At 36.7% G+C, this 18705-nt stretch overlaps 2 protein-coding genes across 3 annotated transcripts; one reads left to right on the top strand and one right to left on the bottom strand.

Moving 5' to 3' along the window:
* The first annotated feature begins 1783 nt into the window (after nt 1-1783).
* Nucleotides 1784-16796, top strand: LOC120629552 (conserved oligomeric Golgi complex subunit 3). 2 transcript variants are annotated; one of them, XM_039898523.1, is made up of 11 exons: nt 1784-1973; nt 2631-2816; nt 3441-3567; nt 4054-4202; nt 4723-4976; nt 5751-5969; nt 7425-7564; nt 8801-8958; nt 13873-14517; nt 15783-15965; nt 16330-16796. In XM_039898523.1, the coding sequence occupies exons 1-11, from the start codon at nt 1827-1829 to the stop codon at nt 16594-16596; spliced, it is 2475 nt and encodes an 824-aa protein (XP_039754457.1). In that variant the 5' UTR covers nt 1784-1826; the 3' UTR covers nt 16597-16796. The 2 variants fall into 2 exon arrangements, with proteins under 2 accessions (XP_039754457.1, XP_039754450.1); XM_039898516.1 differs by having other exon boundaries at nt 1784-1985.
* Nucleotides 16797-16863: 67 nt separating this feature from the next.
* Nucleotides 16864-18473, bottom strand: LOC120634266 (mitochondrial-processing peptidase subunit beta). The gene has a single exon (XM_039904759.1). It carries the CDS (start codon nt 18378-18380, stop codon nt 16980-16982), a length of 1401 nt encoding a protein of 466 aa, XP_039760693.1. The 5' UTR covers nt 18381-18473; the 3' UTR covers nt 16864-16979.
* Nucleotides 18474-18705: the final 232 nt, after the last annotated feature.

The following is an 18705-nucleotide window of genomic DNA, read 5'->3' as shown; positions in this document are numbered from 1 at the left end:
GTTGTTACTCAAAGCAGTGTTCGTAAAAATTGTCAATTTCAAAAAAAAAAAAATTATTTATCATTTGTAAGAAAAAATCAGAAGTTTGTTTTATTAACATTTTATTGAAATTGATTCTCAAAATTAATCTTTTAATTTTGTCAATAAATAATTGGTACTAAAAGTAGTGTTTCATTCATTAACAAAAACTATGTACAACTTTTGGAATAAACCACACTTTAGTAATTAGTTAACCTTACATAAAATGTTATTTTTTAAATATTAACAATAATTTAAATATTCGGTAATTATTCGGCAAATCAACCGAATATTCGGCCGAATACAAACATGAAAAAAATATGCCTAACGTACTAACTTCATTCGGCATCTCTAAAACCTAACAAGTTATATTTCAAACAATAAAAGCTTTGTTATTAAATACAGGTGCCAATTGGGTTTCAAACAAATCCTAGTTTACGAGGCGAATAAAAAAATGCATGAAATACCTACCTAGTACTTACTATGTAATATATAGGAGGCTCTGTGCATTTCTTTAGGACATTTTGATGAAGATAGTATAATCATTTTTTTTTACCTGACTTAAATTAATTTTAACCTATCTTCAAACTACTTTTATGTGTAAAATAGGTGCTAAAAATATAACAATAAATGACTGCATACTAAGATTGAAGCCGTGATAGCCCAGTGGCTTCTTCACTTTCAGGGGACCGAGCTCGAATCTCAGCTCTAACTTTTCTAACTTATTAAAAATATCAATTGCTTCACCGGTGAAGAAAAAAGTCGTGAGTAAACCTGCAAACCTGAGAGTTCTCGATAATATTCTCAAAGGTGTGCGTCAGCACCACCACAGTTAATAGTATATCTTAAGAACGCTTCGGCAAGAATAATAAAAACTACCACTAATTATTTTGATATTAGGTACATAGGTAATAAAATAGACAGGTAATCTATTCTAATATTTTTCTAATCGTATATAAGTAGGTACCTACCTAGGTACCGTAATTCATTTTGGACAAGTGTCTTCTCAGCAATTTGAGGAAAGGATAAGCTTACCAAAGTAAGCTGGTTGGTTCTACCTACCTGTACTTACCTTCTAAACTTATTTTGTAAAGCTTGCTCAAAAATAAAAATTTGAAAGGGAAATCCTTTGCTTATCTTTTATAATCTACGGTTAATTGTCGAATAATTATTATTGCAATATTTAAATAACCCTTCAAAAAGTACCAACTATCCGAAAACGAGAATGATTTTTAAATTTTTCTGGAATACCAAAAGTATTTCTGTCATTAGATTTACTACTACCCAGGTAGGCATTACATACTTTTAGTAATTGGGAGAAATAGCATTGAATGTCATGTTAAAAAAAACTTTTAATAAAACAGCAATAGCGCCATCTTTTGCATAGTGTGAATCTTATTCATAAGTTTCATTTTTTTTCAACGTTTCGATTTTCATTCAACGTTTTTCTACTAGATGGCGTCAATAGTACGTTTTCATAGCTTCATAGTCATTTCATAGTTAGCAAATCATTTTACAAAAAGAGTTAACTATTCAATACTAGATGGCAGTATAAACCATAGCTAACAAATTTATATAATATTGAAATAATCACTTTTAATAAACTTAGCCTTAAAGCCAAATCTAATAGAACCATTTAATATTTAACAATATACTAAATAACTAAACTGATTAAAATGGTTTTCTATTTCTGGACTTAACATTTGGCCTACTTTGACGTTGACGTTAGAAAATTGACATTTCACGTCACCTAAGAGTTCATAAATTTTGTATTTATTTCTTGAATTATGAAGTTTTTGTAGAAAGACATGGATAATATGACTTTGAAAGAGATTCAGAATAAATTGCTGCTATGGGAGACTTCTGATAATCCCGTAGCACCGCTAACGTCGAGTCAAAGAGAAGCTATACTTGATTTAGAAGCTCTATCTCTCGGCGAAATAACAGATGAAGATGTAAACCAATTTGTCAGTTTTTCCAATAGTGATTAATAGTTTAGCATAGAAATACAAACCTTTGCTTTTAGTATATTATCCAATTGTTTTCTCTATCCACTTAAAACGAACATACTGGCATGTTTATAAATTGTGAGACAAAGTATTTTGAGGTGATATCCAAGAAGGCGACAGTGGTTAAACCGAGTAATTAAACAATAAAACCTCCCACGGAAAATCCACACCGGAGCTTGTTGCGGCAAACACTTAAATATATTTTTTTATGTTAAATGTTCATTTAAATTAAAACATCATATGTTTTGAGGCTCAAAAGCTGGAACACTTGCACAATAATTTCAAAAGAAACCCCTAGAACTACAATTTATATTAATAGTCATAAGTTCCAGATGCTGAAGCCTAGTTCAAAACTGAGGGCTGCCCAAAAGTTTTAACTAAAAGTGAAATTTTTATTGGTTAATAGCAAAATAAAACAAACCATTTAAATCAGTTAAAAGCAACATTATCAATTACTGGCCCACTAGAGGGTACAGGTCTCTTCTCTCAGAATGAGATCAGTTATAACAGTTCTACATCAAGCTGCCCAAGTGTGGATTCACAGACTTTCTAACCACTAAGCTATCATTGCTTAAATACTACAGCATTTTTTTAAATTTTCAGTTTACCGCAGATGTTGATCCCACAACTGATGCTGATGAAATACCTAAAGTGGACTCTACATATGAGTTTCTGGACTGGTATGATAGACTAAATGAACAGGATGTGAAGAAGTATGATGAACCGTATGAAGCATATTATAAACAGCTGGAGGACAGGCGGAATGAGTGTGTTGCTTTAAATAGTCAGGTAATTAGTGTTTTCATTAATTTTTTGTTCTTTTGGCTAGTTCTTCATCCCCATAATCTTATGGATGACTGGGGATGAAGAACTAGCCAAAAGAACAAAAAAAATAACCAATCAACCTCCTTTAAGAGAGTGATTTAGTGCTTTGACACCCCACATTGACCCCATTGTGGATCTCCAACCCTGACTTATGTGATAATTACATCACTCAATTCTGTTCATAATAATTAGGATACAATATTGTGCCCAAAGTTAGAACCATTTCCTGGTGTAATAACTTTTGGGTAGCCCAACAATTTTAGATCTAATGTATGCTTGGTAGTCAAACATATTGATGCCTAAACCAACATTGCAGTTCTCCTGATATTTGGGTATGACAAAGCATTATTTTTTGTATTAAAAAAAATCTTTTCAACAAATCAATACTAATATAAATGCCAAAGTGGGTCTGTTTGTTAAATTGTTTGAGCGGAATATAGGTTATATTTGTATCAAGCACTGCACTGATCTTGATGAAAGTTGGTACAGTGGAATACTTTTAACCATGGCAAAAGTAACAGTTTCTAGTAGATTAATAAACCGAAACAATTGTAGGACATCATTCATATGTTTTACATAATTTTACAGATAACAGCAACCTTGTCAGACTTGAATAAACTGTCAGATGAATACAACTTGGTGTCAAACAAAACAAATGCCCTGCACAATATGAGTGAGCAGTTATTGGCTGATCAAAATAAACTTTCAGGAATTGGTAAGAGCAGTTTGTTATTTAGTGACAACATGCACTATTGAGCTTCATTTTCTTATTATTCCACAACAAGTTAGTGTTTGACTGCAAGTTTAACTGGTATGTGATGATGCAGTATCGGATAGTGGGCTAACCTTTTAGGGATATGTGTTTAATATTTATAAGCATTAAATATATATTATTTAAATATAGTATGTCTGTTTATGTAGGTGTAATTAATCTTTATTTTGTGCACAATTAACAGTTCTCTTCACTATTAGCTTCCTACACTCCTTGCCAGTAAAAGATCACATTAAATTAAACGGAGAACGTGCAGAAGCATCCTCTGTGCTACTACTACAATCTAGTGGCAAATCCTCCAGTTAGGAGAGGCATTTAGTCTAGCAGTGTACTATTGATGCCCACACATACTGACTTTGTGTTCTTGTATTTTATCACAACAAACTTAGTCTATCTATCTAATTATTAATTTCACTTATATTTTTAAAGGCGAGGACATAAAACAGAAACTGCACTATTTCACTCAAGTGGAGCATCTGTCACAAAGGCTAAACAGTTCCACAATGTCTGTGAACAGCGAAGCGTTCTTCAACGTGCTTGCAAAGATTGATGAGTGCCTGGATTATATGAGAGCTAACGTAAGTATCATTATCAGAAAATGTTACCGCAACGGTAACATTCTCAAGGGACATTAAAAATAGCACAGCTAACCCAATCATAACAAATTTCACAGTATTTTTACAAACCTTGAAAAGAAAGTGGACTAAGTTGTGGTCAACAGCTAATATTAATACAAACTATTGTCCGTTTCTTCTTACTTGTCCTTTTATGTGAAACAATTATTATAATTTTTTAAGTTTTTTTTAAGTAATTAAAGAATACAATTGTAATTAAAAACTTTCTCCATTTTATTTGTTTTTCTGACTATGTTTACACTTATGTTTTTTTTTCTTTATCATAATTTAAACTATGAAAATATATACTTAAAGTCTATACATATATATTATAGTTAAGACAAAAATAGAGTAGGAATAAACACTCTTGTGTATAAGTTTTGTATATTGTCATGTTACAATGTTAAGGCTCAATCTGCTTAAGTTGCCCTAAACTTACTAAATATAAATAGATGCATAATTTATGCATGGTTTACCATTCCAGATCACATTCAAAGAGGCTCATACTTATTCTGTGAAGTACCGCCACTTGCAAAGCCGGGCCATTTCCCTCATACGTGCATATGTGACTCACATACTGAACCACGCTACGGAACAAGTGCTGACACCAGACGAACCCAGCGATGGGGAGAGTATGGACACGGCTTATGCTGTATACTTCGGCAAATTCCAAGCTGCTGCTCCTAAGCTGAAAATGGTTTTGGGTGAGGTGGAGAAACGGGCAAAGGTCAATGAAGAGTGAGTATGCTGTAACTTTACTAGTAAGCTTCTTGTCTTCTTGTCATGTTTAATGCAAGTTAAAATAAATGAAATAATTATTATTATTACTGGTTTGCCAACTCACTTGTTTGTCCAAGTTTATCATAGCTTTTTAGAGCAAACCACTGCCATAGTTGCCACTAAAAGAAATCAGATACATGCAAAATTAAAATCAAGTGACTCCTGCCACTTTATTAGGTACGTTTCGCGTTGCGTAGGTACGCATAGTACCTAGTAGACTAGTAGACCGAGTCGGTCTTTTATCGTCAATGTCATAAGTAAACACTTAGAGTGAATATGCTTCTTTTGTTTCTTATTTAATAAATTTACTAGTGTTTTACCTACACTTGGAGGAATTATCAAATTTTATAAATTTCGTTTCGAAGAGAGTCGCAGGCGCAAATCCTGTCGGTTCCGAAATTTTTTATATGCATTTAAAGTTTATAAAATACTTCTTTTGATTTAATAGTATTACAGGGGGATTCCTTGTGAACTATGCTTATGCGCCCTTCACCAGTATTTCTTAATTTGTTTACAAGTTTTATAGCGTAATGTATGTATAAATATCTTAGTAGGTACTTATTCCTAAGCAATTGTGGTTAATGTTATCGTATAAGTTGTGGGAACTTAATTGTTTTATGTGATATAAAAATACGTCATTACTTTTATGTGTAATAGTACTGTTTGTTTCCCTTGAAAAGCTGATAAGTAAATAAAAAAATAAAAATAAATAAAAGCTCTCTCAATCGTCAGTTACGCGTCACTCCTATCCGACCTGCAACGGGAGTACGCTTCACGTAGGAAGCGCGTGGCGGGCGGAGCGACGGCGGGCGCGCTACGTAACGCGGCGGACAAACACGTGCGGGATCACTGCGCGCTATTGCGTGCCGCGTGCTCGTTGCTTGCGCTCGCTGTACGCGACGAGTGCGCGTTGTATACGCACTTCTTCAACGACACCTCGCCTGCTTTAGAGTAAGTATAACGTATAGCAGGGTGAATGTAACGCAGTGGGAAATCAGTTTAGGACAAATACGTGCGGGATCACTGCGCGCTATTGCGTGCCGCGTGCTCGTTGCTTGCGCTCGCTGTACGCGACGAGTGCGCGTTGTATACGCACTTCTTCAACGACACCTCGCCTGCTTTAGAGTAAGTATAACATGTAGCAGAATAAGTGTAACGCAGTGTGCAATCAGTTGAGGACAAACACGTGCGGGATCACTGCGCGCTATTGCGTGCCGCGTGCCCGTTACCTGTGCTCGCTGTACGCGACAAGTGCGCGTTGTATACGCACTTCTTCAACGACACCTCGCCTGCTTTAGAGTAAGTATAACGTATAGCAGGGTGAATGTAACGCAGTGGGAAATCAGTTTAGGACAAATACGTGCGGGATCACTGCGCGCTATTGCGTGCCGCGTGCCCGTTACCTGCGCTCGCTGTACGCGACGAGTGCGCGTTATATACGCACTACTTCACCGACACTTCACCTGCTCTAGAGTAAGTATAACGTATAGCAGGGTGAATGTAACACAGTGGGAAATCAGTTGAAGGATCATCATCGTAATCACATAAACCCATTACCAGTCCACTAACAGCACGGGTCTCCTCCAACAATGACGTAAGGTTAAGGCCGTAGTCCACCACGCTTGCTCAGTGGGGTTTGGTGGACTCCACACACCTTTGAGAACATTATGGAGAACTCTCATGCATGCAGGTTTCCTCACGATGTTTATCTTCACCGTTGAAGTAAGTATTTTAATTACTTAAAGCGCACATAATTAAGAAAAGTTAGAGGTGCGTGCTGGGATTCGAACTCGGCGCCCCCAAAGTGAAGTCGAGCTCCTACCCAATGCGCTTATTGCGGTACCCTGTTCTTTCTTAGGTACACTGGGATGTCACTGGGAGTACTCCAAATAAAAGATGTTAATGCGACTCACATGTATATAAGCCGTGTTTCCAAAGCGGAGACGCGCCGAGTACTACTGTATCGCGCGCAGGTGAACTATATATATAACTAAAATCCACATCTATCCACACGCTATTACGGCTTCACGTAGTTGAGGGATCACCGCGCGCTATTGCGTGCCGCGTGATCGTTACTTGCGCACGCTGTACGCGACGAGTGCTCGTTGTATACGCACTTCTTCACCGACACTTCACCTGCTCTAGAGTAAGTATAACATTGCGCATAATGGTACCTTTTAGTTAGTGGTATTAGTGGTACGTCTTTGTCGGTAGGAAGGTTAGGTTTAACTAGCCTGGGCCGAAGCCTTCCACCAGAGACAAAAAAAAGCAGAGCAAAAACCGAAATAACAAATTCCTAAATTACCCCATGCTGGGTATTAACCCCAGGACCTCTTATTTAAAACCACGGCGCTCACCGCTACGCCACGGAGGTCGGCATTTTAAAATAGCTCAGTGCCTTTCCAGAGAATACCTGCAGTCGTTATGCAACGGGCTGTATGAAACTCTGCGGCCGTACATCATTCACATTAACCATTTGGAGACCCTCGCGGAGCTGTGCGTTATACTGAGGGTCGAGGTCATAGAGGAGCAGGTCAATAACGATCGTGAGTATAAATCTAAGAGTCTACATAAAAAAGCCGCCGACTCCGCGTTCGTTCTTGTTTTTAAGGCATCACGTAGATATGTGGCATTCAATTTAGGTGCAGTTCCATTAAATCGGGTGTAGTTTTTAAAAGGAACTTTTTCAATTAGTTGCTTCCCTAAAAATAACTGTTTTATTTAGGTGTACTCCTTAAATTAAATGTCCAATTGAAATAAAAAAGTATTTTACTGCTGTATTAATACCCTACATATAAAATTTTAGAACACAACAGTGGCTATTGTGACTTATTTATGATAGTTAGATATATTCTCTCGCGGACTCTTTTGTAGGCAATAATAAGTACTTTAATCATGTAGTACATATTAATTATGTATCATCAATAGTTTTCTCAGCACACTTATGAAATTTAAGCTTTATTTGCTATACTCCGCGAAATGCAGGAGAAACGGAATGTTTTAATTTATATTTTATTCAATCCTTATACTCCACACCAAACAGATATTCGGCAATGTACCCTCTAAGCAAGTTCTCAGGAGCTGTTGTCTTTCCCCTAAGGATGCTTCGGTTTCGGACCGAAACCGAAACGAACCAAAACGTGCGATGATTTTAGGTTAGGTTAGGTAATTTTTTTTTTTTTCAATTCACCACAAATTAGCCCTTTACTGCAATCTCACCAGGTAAATGATGATGCAGTCTAAGATGGCGAGCGGGCTAAACTGTTAGGGAGTATGCCAGTTATATTAAACCCGTATTCCTAATCGGTTTCTACGCGACATCGTACCGGAATTCGATTAGTGGCACGTCTTTGTCGGTAAGGTGGTAACTAGCCACGACCGAAGCCTCTCACCAGACAAAAAATGCGTTTCAGAAGCATTGCTTTTTTTGTAATTCTATTCAATAAACCTATTTAAGTTTATTGTTTATTACATACTTATAATTTTATGGTAGGTAATAAAAAAATAAACAAAAACTCTTTTGCTGTTGTCTAATGGAAAAAAAACAAATGCGGTTTGGTGGAAAAACTACTATTATCACTAAAACGTGCTGATAACCGAGACTGATTTCTTAACGTGCTCTCTGACGCACGGAGGTTGACACCACAAAATTCCTTAATCTGATACTGGAAACTCTTTAACAGTAAAATAAAAATATCAAGAGTTTATGGCACGACCCGGGATTCGAAGTCTCTAAGCTACTGGAAATTATGACGCATACTTCTTTTTTCCTTAAACGACAGCGGCGTTAAGTGCCCTAGGAAGCGCCGCGCGGTCCCTTTTGCAAGACGCTCAGGAACGCCTCGTGTTTCGCGCCCACGTACACCTACGCGCTGACGTGCTGAAATACCGTCCCGCGCCTGGAGACCTCGCCTACCCCGACAAACTTCTGATGATGGAGGTAGGTTAAGAACACAGAATTGAGAACATCCAGAAACCGTATACATGACCAAAGACCACTCTACTTTAGCAGTGTTTCTCGAACAGGCGGGTAATCACTTCATTCCTTTTAACAGTAGTAATTATAAAATAAATAAAAATAAAATAGCCTTTTATTTCAGAGAAGAGTTACATTAACTTTTTACATTTCATTTTATCATTAAATAAAGTCCCTTAGCTCTGTGTGCCTCACGGCAAAGGCCTCCTCCAGCTCTCGCCAGTGCTTACGATCCTGTGCCACCCTTCTCCATAGTGGACCAGCTGTAAGTTTCAGCTCGTCTTCCCAACGTCTTTGTTGCCGACCCTTTTTTCTTTGTCCATCTCGTGGATACCAATGAGTTACTAGGGTACTCCACTTTCCTTGGTTGTCTCGTAGCATGTGACCCGTCCACCTCCACTTGAGCTGATCCATCCTGGTTAAAATGTCTGTTACCCCGGTTTTGTCTCTAATATCGGAGCTCCGGATTTTATCTCCTCTCTTTACACCCACCATGCTACGTTCCATTGCTCTCTGACATCTCTCAAAACTTTCTCTGTGGGATTTGTTTAGCGCCCAGGTTTCACAGCCATATGTGATGCATGGAAGGATGCATGTATTAAAGACTTTTTTCTTCATGTTTAGATTCATCTCCTTGCTTTTTAAAATTTCCTTAAGCGACCAGTACTTTCTCCAGCCTAGGGCTATTCTTTTATTTGTTTCCTTAGTTGTTTGATCCTCTGGTGATATTAATTGCCCCAGGTAGGTGTATTCTTTAACATATTCAATGACTTCTCCTCCTAAAGTGATTGGTGTTGAGACGCTACTTACGTTAGTCAAAACTTTTGTTTTGTTTTTGTTTATTTCTAGGCCAAAATAGCTACTTTCAATCGCCAGCTCTTGTATCATCTTTCCCAGTTTTGATGGTGATTCTTCAAACAGCACTATGTCATCTGCAAATCTAAGATGATGAAGTCTTTGCCCATTTACGTTTAACCCGTTTTCGTTCCAGTTTAGGTTTCGGAAAATACTTTCTAGGACAGCTGAGAATAATTTAGGGGACATCGGGTCACCCTGTCTGACACCTCTGTTTATGGGGAACTCATTTCCCAATACTTCCAGCTGTATTCGTGCCTTGCTATTTGTATAGATACCTTTGATAATATTAATATATGATCTACTTATACCTTGTTGTTCTAGGCTAGTCCATATGCGACAATGGAAGAGACTGTCGAAAGCTTTCGTATAATCGATAAAACCCATATAAAGGCATTTATTATACTCATTATACTTTTCCAGTAGTTGTCTAACCGTATGGATATGGTCGATTGTCGAAAAATTTTTGCGGAAACCTGCCTGTTCATTTGGTTGCTGTTCTTCAAGCTTTGCCTCTATTCTACCAAGAATGACCTTAGAAAAAATCTTGTATACATTTGACATTAAACTTATGGGTCTGTAGTTGCTTATATCCTCTTTTACCCCTTTCTTATGGATCAAAATGATGTGCGATATTCCCCATTGTGTGGGTATTATTCCAGTTGCTAGGATTTCGTTAAATACTGAGGTGAGCACTGGTGCCACCTCATCCATCGTACCCCTTAAGAGATCATTACTTATTTTATCCGGCCCTGGAGCTTTGTCCGTTTTCTGGCTTTTTATTGCTTTCACTATTTCGCTCAATAAGAATTTTGGTTCAGAGTTTGTTTGTATTATTTGTACCGGCTCATTTCTTGAGCAGTTATTTGAAGAGTAAAGTTCGCTGTAGAAGCTTGTAGCAGCCTTGTATATTTCTCTCCTTTTCGTTATGGTTTTGTTATTTTTCTTTATTTTCGCTATCCACTCCTTTCCTGTCTCTCTTAGTTCTTTTAAAGCTTTTCTCATTCCGCCTGTCTTTTTTATGTGGTGCTCTAATCTCTCGAGCCTCCTTATTTTTCTGTCACGTCTCATGCTTTCTCTAATTTTTTTGCTGATTTCGGCCACCTTGCGGAGGTTTTCTTTTTTGTTTTGGCCTTGTAATGCAATCCTCCTTAATTTTATCAAATTCTTAGTTTTTTCACTTAGACTACTAGTTTTAGCGATTCTTAACTTTATTGGTATTCCTTTCAGTACTTTCTCTATCTTATTATATTTTTCTGATACACCTAGAGATTGGTACGAAGTCTGAATGATTGTCTCATGTAGGGATTTATTTGTTTCTGTGATTGCATCGTTAGTATTATTTAATTTAATATAGTTCTGGTGACTGAAATTTTTCCTTGACGTTTTTGGTTGTCGTACATTTATTTCCGCTCTAACCATCCGATGGTTTGTGTTAAAGTTTAAGTTTTGTATAACACTTACGTTAGTAAAGGCCTTACGGTAGTTACTTGTAATATAATCAATTTCATTTTTGTATTTTCCGTCAGGTGATACCCTATTTAAGAGTATCAGGTTATTTTCTAGTAAGAACTGAATTAATTTCTGCCCGTTCTTACTTCTTTTACCGAAACCATATTTTCCTAAGACAAATTCCTCTGTGCTAATCCTATCTCCCACCTGGGCATTAAAATCTCCCATCATTACTAGATATTTATTTTGATGCCCCTTTAGAATTTCAGATAGGTCATCATAGAATTTATTTATTTCCATTGGGTCTGATTGTTCTGTGGGAGCGTAGACTTGTATTATCATCCAATCTTTCTTGTAGTGAGGTACGTTTATGAGTACTGCGGCTATCCTTTCTGAAATTCCAATGAATTCCTTTATGTTAGGTTTAAGGTGCTTCTTAATCAAGAATCCAACTCCTTTTTGACCCGCGGTTTCTCCTTTATGGTAAAATATGAAGTCATCTCGTTCTTCTATTGTTTCCCCTATTCTTCGCATTTCACTTATACCTATAATATCCCAGTTTAGGTCTTGTGTTGCTAGTATCAGTTCTTGCAGACTTTCTTCGGTCCTGAGGGTTCGTGTATTGAGTGTTGATATATATAGATGTTTTTTTGTGGTTTGCTTATTTTTGTTTGTGATGATGGAGCTTTTGATTTTAGATTGACCATTTTTCGTGTAGAAGTAGTCAGTTTTTAATGTTGCTGAAGGGTTTTGGTCTTCAGGCACTCCCGCGGGGACCGGCCGTGGTGGGGGCCTTTTGTTTCGTGTAACATGTTCATGTATGACTAAGTTTAGTGTCTGTGGTTTGAGTGTTCGTTGCTATTGTTCGTTCTGATTTAAGATTCCTCTGTTTTTTTTCAGTTGATCTAGTTTCGCCTGTTTTTTTGTTGGTTTTGTTACATTTTCCTGTGCAGGTGGCGAGAACTGTTGCTTTCTCTTTTCTCTTTGTGTTGGAATGCCTTCCTTTACAATCAATTTATTGAAGTTAAAATAAGCAATTTTTCCCTTTTTTCTTTCCTCTAGTAGTTGATCTTTAAGCGCTTTTCGTTCTTCAATAACTTCCTTTGGGTAATCCTCAGTAATATTAACGTTTCTTGCCTTGAGTGACTTTTTATTTCTTAGGATCTCATTTCTCTTGCTCACTGTAGTAAGTCTCATTAGAAGAGGACTCGATTTGTGATCCCCCAGCTTCCTTATAAAGTCAATTTCCTTCTCTTCCAATACAATATTCATGGATTTTACTAATTCTAAAATGCTTGTTGTTTCTTCCCCTTTCTTGCATTGTAATCCGTGGAAAACAAGGTTTTGTTGTCTGTTTGTTCTCTCAAGCTGAAGTACCTTGTTTTCTAAAGTTGATATTTTTTCCACTGCAAATTCAAGTTTCCCTTGCATTTGCTGTAACTCGGCGTTAACAGCATTGATAACGTTACGTGTTATGCATTCTGTTTGAGTTTCTAATTCTATTTTTAGTTTTCCAAGAATTTTTTCGATCGCATTTTCCGAGATGTCCATGTTAATGGTATACTCAAAGTTTTTTGATACTAGATGTTGTCTATGCTTCTTTTTGAGGTACGACAACACTCTCTATGTGTCAAATTTGAAGTATCGCCGGATGTTTATTTTGCTGTTGACGTTCTTGTCTATTTGAAATGTTCGTTACACATATAAGCATAGGTAGGTACTTAATTATATTTACCAAATCGTGGATTTAGTGAAATTTCCATCCAAATTATAATTATTTGTCTTCTGGTTTGATATTTCTTGTAGCAGGTAAGTTATTCGTTCGTAAAAACGATAGAAACACATTGAAATCACGTTTTTAGTAACTATTTTGGAATTAAAACTGTCGCAGCAAAACAAACGAGTGTTCCCTTGACAGCTGTCAACCACAGACATATCAGTAGTAATTATTTTACCTCTAATTTTGTTATCACCATCTCAAAGTCGAATAATATTTAGCTATGAAGTTAGAGCAATTCATACCCAAGCTTTTTTGTAGAATAGAATAGATTTTATTGCTTTAACTGTGTACATTTTTTTGGTATTGTGTGGCAATAGTTCCAACAGTTTGCCACTTTCTGGCGTGCAATTTTCTTACATATTTAGAGTTTTTTTTTGACTTTAAGTTTTTTTTATCACACATTTAATCCTTAATATTATAATAGGATTTTTCTATAAGCTTACGTTTTATATAAACTTTAAACTTATCGAGAGACATCTCACATCAATGTGTTAATCTATATATATATTATATACTTATAAAAGAAAGTTGTGTTAGTTACACCATTTATAACCAAAGATCGGCTGGACCACTTTTTAGGATATTCGTTTTTTTAGATTATTCCTAGTCCGGAATAGGATAATAAAGTATTAAAATATAGTATACATAAAAACAAATGTTTGGCGGTTGTTATATAGTGATATACAATTACACTTTAATGAATTACTTTAATTTTATGCAGCCCAGTAAACTGTACTATAAATTTATTTTACTCCAAATCAAATTGATAACTTTAAAATTTCATCTTGCAGCAAATAGCCCTTTCTCTACACGAGCAAAGCCTTAAACGCAGCGACTCACGCAACTCTATGATATCAGACATTTCTACGACATCTCAAGAAGTAGCCAACATAAACGTCGAAGCCCAAAGAAGACCTCAAGCTTCTCCAGCCGACCTCCACGGAATGTGGTACCCTGGAGTCAGAAGAACTCTAGCAGCCCTGTCCAGGCTTTACAGGTGTCTCGAAAAACGGGTCTTCCAAGGTTTAGCTCAAGAGGCGATATCCCTCTGCGTCCAAAGCGTAGATAACGCAGCGAAGCAGATATCAGCAACGAAAACTGACATAGATGGCGAATTGTTTCAAATAAAACATCTGTTGATTTTACGGGAACAGATCGCTCCGTTTCAGGTCGATTTCATTGTCAAAGAGACTACTCTAGATTTCAGCAACGTTAGGTCTGCGGCGTATGGATTAATCCAGAAGCCGAGGCAGATTTTCTATTTAAACAGCAATAATGCGCTTTTAGAATTCCTACTGGAAGGTACTCCTATTGTGAGGGAACATCTGTTGGATTCGAGGAAGGAAGTCGACAGGCAGTTGAAGAGCTGTTGCGAAACGTTTATAAAATTTTCCACGGAAATTATGGCTGGACCGATTATGGAGTTTATTGAAAAGGTTTGTATGAAAAACTTCAAATATGAATCAAACAATTAAAAAAAAAATGTTCGGATTTACACCTTGTACCCCTTCATACACGTAGAAACATTGCCGACGTTTGTCTCTTACTTAACATTGTTAGAGGGTCAATAGATAGTCCGGAATTACTTACTAAGTTAGATTTATTTGTACCCTCGCGATTACCTAGGCATAAAAAGATTCTGCACGTACCCTTAACTAAAACTAAGAATAGATTTAATTACTTTATAATCCGTGTCTCTCGCCTTCTTAATTCTGTTTACAATGACCCCGAAATTGACTTATTTTATGGTAATATGAATAGTGTACGTCGCAACTTAGTAGATAAACTGTTGCATGCTAGGTAAACTTAACACTTTGTTTTAGTTTGCTGCGTTTTTGCTGGGTTCTATCAGGTACCCTTGTTTATATAAGACTTATCTGTGGAAACCTGTTATTAGTTTTAAGTCAATCAATCTGTTAACTAGTTAGTATCTACAACTGTTGGTTTTCCAATTAAAGAAAAAATAAAATAAAATAAAAAAACATTGTTCTATTGGACAACATTACAGACATTATGACTTACTAATTTTTTTGTAATGGGTCACATAGTAAATGATCAACTAATTACAGTTTATCGCAGTATGAATTGTTATGTTTATAGGCATGCCTATAAATTAATTGCAGTTAAGTTTTAGTCTCCTTTGAAAGTACATACATAAAATTAATTATTTAATTTCATCAATTATTAGAAAAATTTTATAGCATCTGTTATGCTAATATCCTTAATTCCTTACTAATATTACAAAAGCTAAACTGTGTTTGTTTATTTATTTGTTTGTTAGATTGTACTTCCTTGTCCGCCCTAACTAACAATCTAAATTCTAATCAACTTGATTTTTGAGGAGAGTTAGTTAAAAGGACGAAGAGTAAAATAGACTACATTTTATCCCAGAAAAACATACTGTTCCCGCGGAATTTTTAAAAAACCAACAGCATGGCATAAAATAAACATCCTTCTGAAACAAAATATGTTGCATTTTGATGTTGTTAAAATGTAACTTCAACTTTCAAATTAAATAGGCTTGTTCTTTTCCTAAAATAAAATAAATAAAATATTCATTCTAAAGACTTAACATAATAAGGGCGATTTTCTTTTCGTTTAACTATGTCTATTACTATTTCATTTTGTATGCCTGTATAACGCAACACAAAAATATCTAAAATACGATAAGAGACTTAATCAATGTTTCTCCTCATTTCAGGCCCAAGCTTTTACTCCCATGGATCAGCTGAAGTCCCAGCCGTGGGCAACTCCAGAACAGCTGGCCGTCGTGGTCAAAGAGACGCAGCGACGTATAAAAACTCATCTGGCTCCACTACAGCGATCAATGCAGTTGTATCTGGCCAATAAGGAGACAGAATTTATATTGTTTAGACCTATAAGGGTAGGTAATCCCACACATATATAATTACTAGCTAACCCCAGCGCCATCTGTCGGGCTGATTTGTGAATCTAAACCATCCAGGGTGCCACCCAAACGCATACCGAATAATTCATTCAAATCGGTCCAGCCGTCTAGGAGTTCAGTGACATACACACGCACACAAGAAATATAAATATAAAGATAAATGCGAAATCAGCAATAAAAGCTTGCTACAAAACTTAGTTTAGTTCTTTTCATTTGTTTCCTTCATATCATATTGGAACACCATTCTGACCAGAAATAGATTCTATTTAAATAAATTTTTTCTTAATAAAATGAGAAAATGCAGTTTTAGTGATTGATAATAATTTAATTCTTGTTACAGAATAATGTGGTTGGATATTTCGTTCAATTAGAACAAATTCTCACCAACTCTGGATATTCATATGAAGATACTTTAATAGTTGCCTGTCCCACTCCAGAACAAGTGTCTGTTTTTATTTCGTCTGCGAGTCTGATAAGCAATGCTGAGCCTGTGTTGCCATATGGAAAAAAGAAGCAGGCAACTGTTGTACGAAAACCTAGTGTTACCAGCGTGCCAGAAAAAGCTGAAGAAACCCCCACTGAAACAACTACAATGCAGAGTACTTAGACTGGGAATATTTTTATTGCACTCCATCTGTCATATTCTTTCGTTTTCACAAAAGTAACAAAGAATATGACAAATATTTCTGGACCTTTTTTTTCTGCTTATTTTCTTTAGTTTATAGTTAAGTTTTAAGAGATTTTATAATCATTAAGTAATGTTATGCAATATTCCATAATTAATATAAATAAAAATAATGTAGTTAATTCGAATTATTTATTTACATATTATTTTACCTATGTTATTGTACTATTTACTATAATAAATACATTCTCCAAAGACAAGAGTTTTATTTCAATAAAACAAAAGACATTTGGGAGAGAAGTTTAATGGTTATTAACTTAACTGATTTGAATTTTTACTAATATAATATTATAATAATTATGGGTTTACGCCCTGAGCCAGTACATGCCAGCGCGAATTCTGGTGTAGTCTGGAAGAGCTTCAGTAGGTCCAACGGCTGCAACAACTGGGCAGCGGTCGAAGAGGAATTTGTAGCAAACATCTCTGATATTCTGCACAGAGACAGAGTCAATCCTTGCGTCTAGCTCATGAAGGGGAATACGCCTGTTGTAACATAAAATTTGACGACCAATATCCTCACACACAGGTGTTGTTCCATCCAGTTGCAATAACATATTAGTCTTAAGTAGGTTCTTTGCTCTGTCAACCTCTCCTTCAGTCACTGATGTACACAGCTTCATCCATTCTTTTTGGATATTGTAGACCATGTCTTCAATTTGCATTGGTTCAGCTACAAAGTAAATGCCCCATAAACCAGTGTCTTTGTAGCAAGTGTTGAATGACTGAAAGCTGTGACAAAGGTTCTCACAAGAGGCAGCTCTGGCTAAATAAGATGCGTTGTTTGCAGCCCCTCCCTGAGACCTGTCCCATGCTCCAATAAGGGTGTTGGCCACCATCAGAGGAATGTTATCAGCATCAGTCCATCCTGCTCCTTCAACTGCAATGGCAACATGTGCAAGAGGCATTGAATCATCTCTAACACGAATTTCTGAGCCAGTGTAACGACAAGGTAGTAACTCAACATCTGTAGCTGTGTTCTTCAGACCACCCAAATGCTTACTTGCTAAGTCTACAAGTTTGCCATGAGTAATACCACCAGCACCAGACAACACAATCCTGCTTGGCTGATAATGAGTTTTGATGTACTGCTGGAGATCTGACTTAGAAATCTTCTTAATGTTTTTGGTGGGTCCAAGAATGGTTTGTCCTAGAGGAGTGCCCTGGAATGCAGTTGCATGCAAATGGTCAAACACAACTTCTTGCAGATTGCTCTCTACATCTTGCATTTCACGGAGGATAACGCCGCGTTCTCGTTCGATTTCGGGTTCAGCGAGTGAAGAATTTTGAATGATGTCAGCAAGGATTTCTACGGCAGCGGGGATATCGTTGGCGAGACATTTAGCGTAGAAAACCGTCTGCTCCCGAGATGTATACGCGTTCAAGTGTGCGCCCATGTTCTCTACGAGGAGTTCTAAGTCGGTCTGGGACCTTTTGCTAGTTCCTTTAAAAGCCATGTGCTCTAAAAAGTGGGCGACTCCATTGTTCTTGGAGTTCTCGTACCTCGATCCGGCATCAATCCAGAGCCCCACAGTGGCAGTAGCAGCGCCGGAATCCTCAGAGGCAACGCGGATCCCATTGTCGAGTACTGTAAGCTGCGTCGGAGGAACGTTGACGAGGGCCTGCTTGTAGGCGGCGGCTGTGGCTAGGGCGCGTACATTATTACCCTTTTTTGCCACAAACCGTACAGTATTTGCTACTTTCAACATTTTTCCTCCTCAATCCTTGCACTTATGAAATTTTTGCTCGCTGATTTACGTAATGTGAATTTCTTAAAATCTTGAAAGATGTCAAATTCTAAAATGTCATTTGTCAATAAGAAAGTGTTGCCAAATAGGCTACCTTACCAACCAAAGAGAATACGATTATAATTAGTTTAGTCAGGATTTATAAAAACTTAACACTTAATTAATAGTTTCATTTTTATCCCTTCATTAATATGCAATGTATACACCAACGTCAATAATCAATTATTCTTTATCAATATTACATATCGTTATAGGTGCAGCACGGCGGCAGAAAACTTTTTTTATT

This window comes from Pararge aegeria, chromosome 2, assembly GCF_905163445.1.
Source record: "Pararge aegeria chromosome 2, ilParAegt1.1, whole genome shotgun sequence".
In the NCBI taxonomy this organism is placed as follows: Eukaryota; Metazoa; Arthropoda; class Insecta; order Lepidoptera; family Nymphalidae; genus Pararge; species Pararge aegeria.
The sequence above is the reverse complement of the archived record's forward strand: the minus strand, read 5'-3'. Positions and strand labels throughout refer to the sequence as shown.

Coding starts and splice junctions, on each gene's coding strand:
- LOC120629552 (XM_039898516.1), top strand. CDS start 1,827: ATGGATAATATGACTTTGAAAGAGATTCAGAATAAATTGCTGCTATGG. Junction 2,817..3,440: donor GTGTTGCTTTAAATAGTCAG/GTAATTAGTGTT, acceptor ATAATTTTACAG/ATAACAGCAACCTTGTCAGA. Junction 7,565..8,800: donor GGAGCAGGTCAATAACGATC/GTGAGTATAAAT, acceptor CTTAAACGACAG/CGGCGTTAAGTGCCCTAGGA.
- LOC120634266 (XM_039904759.1), bottom strand. CDS start 18,380: ATGTTGAAAGTAGCAAATACTGTACGGTTTGTGGCAAAAAAGGGTAAT.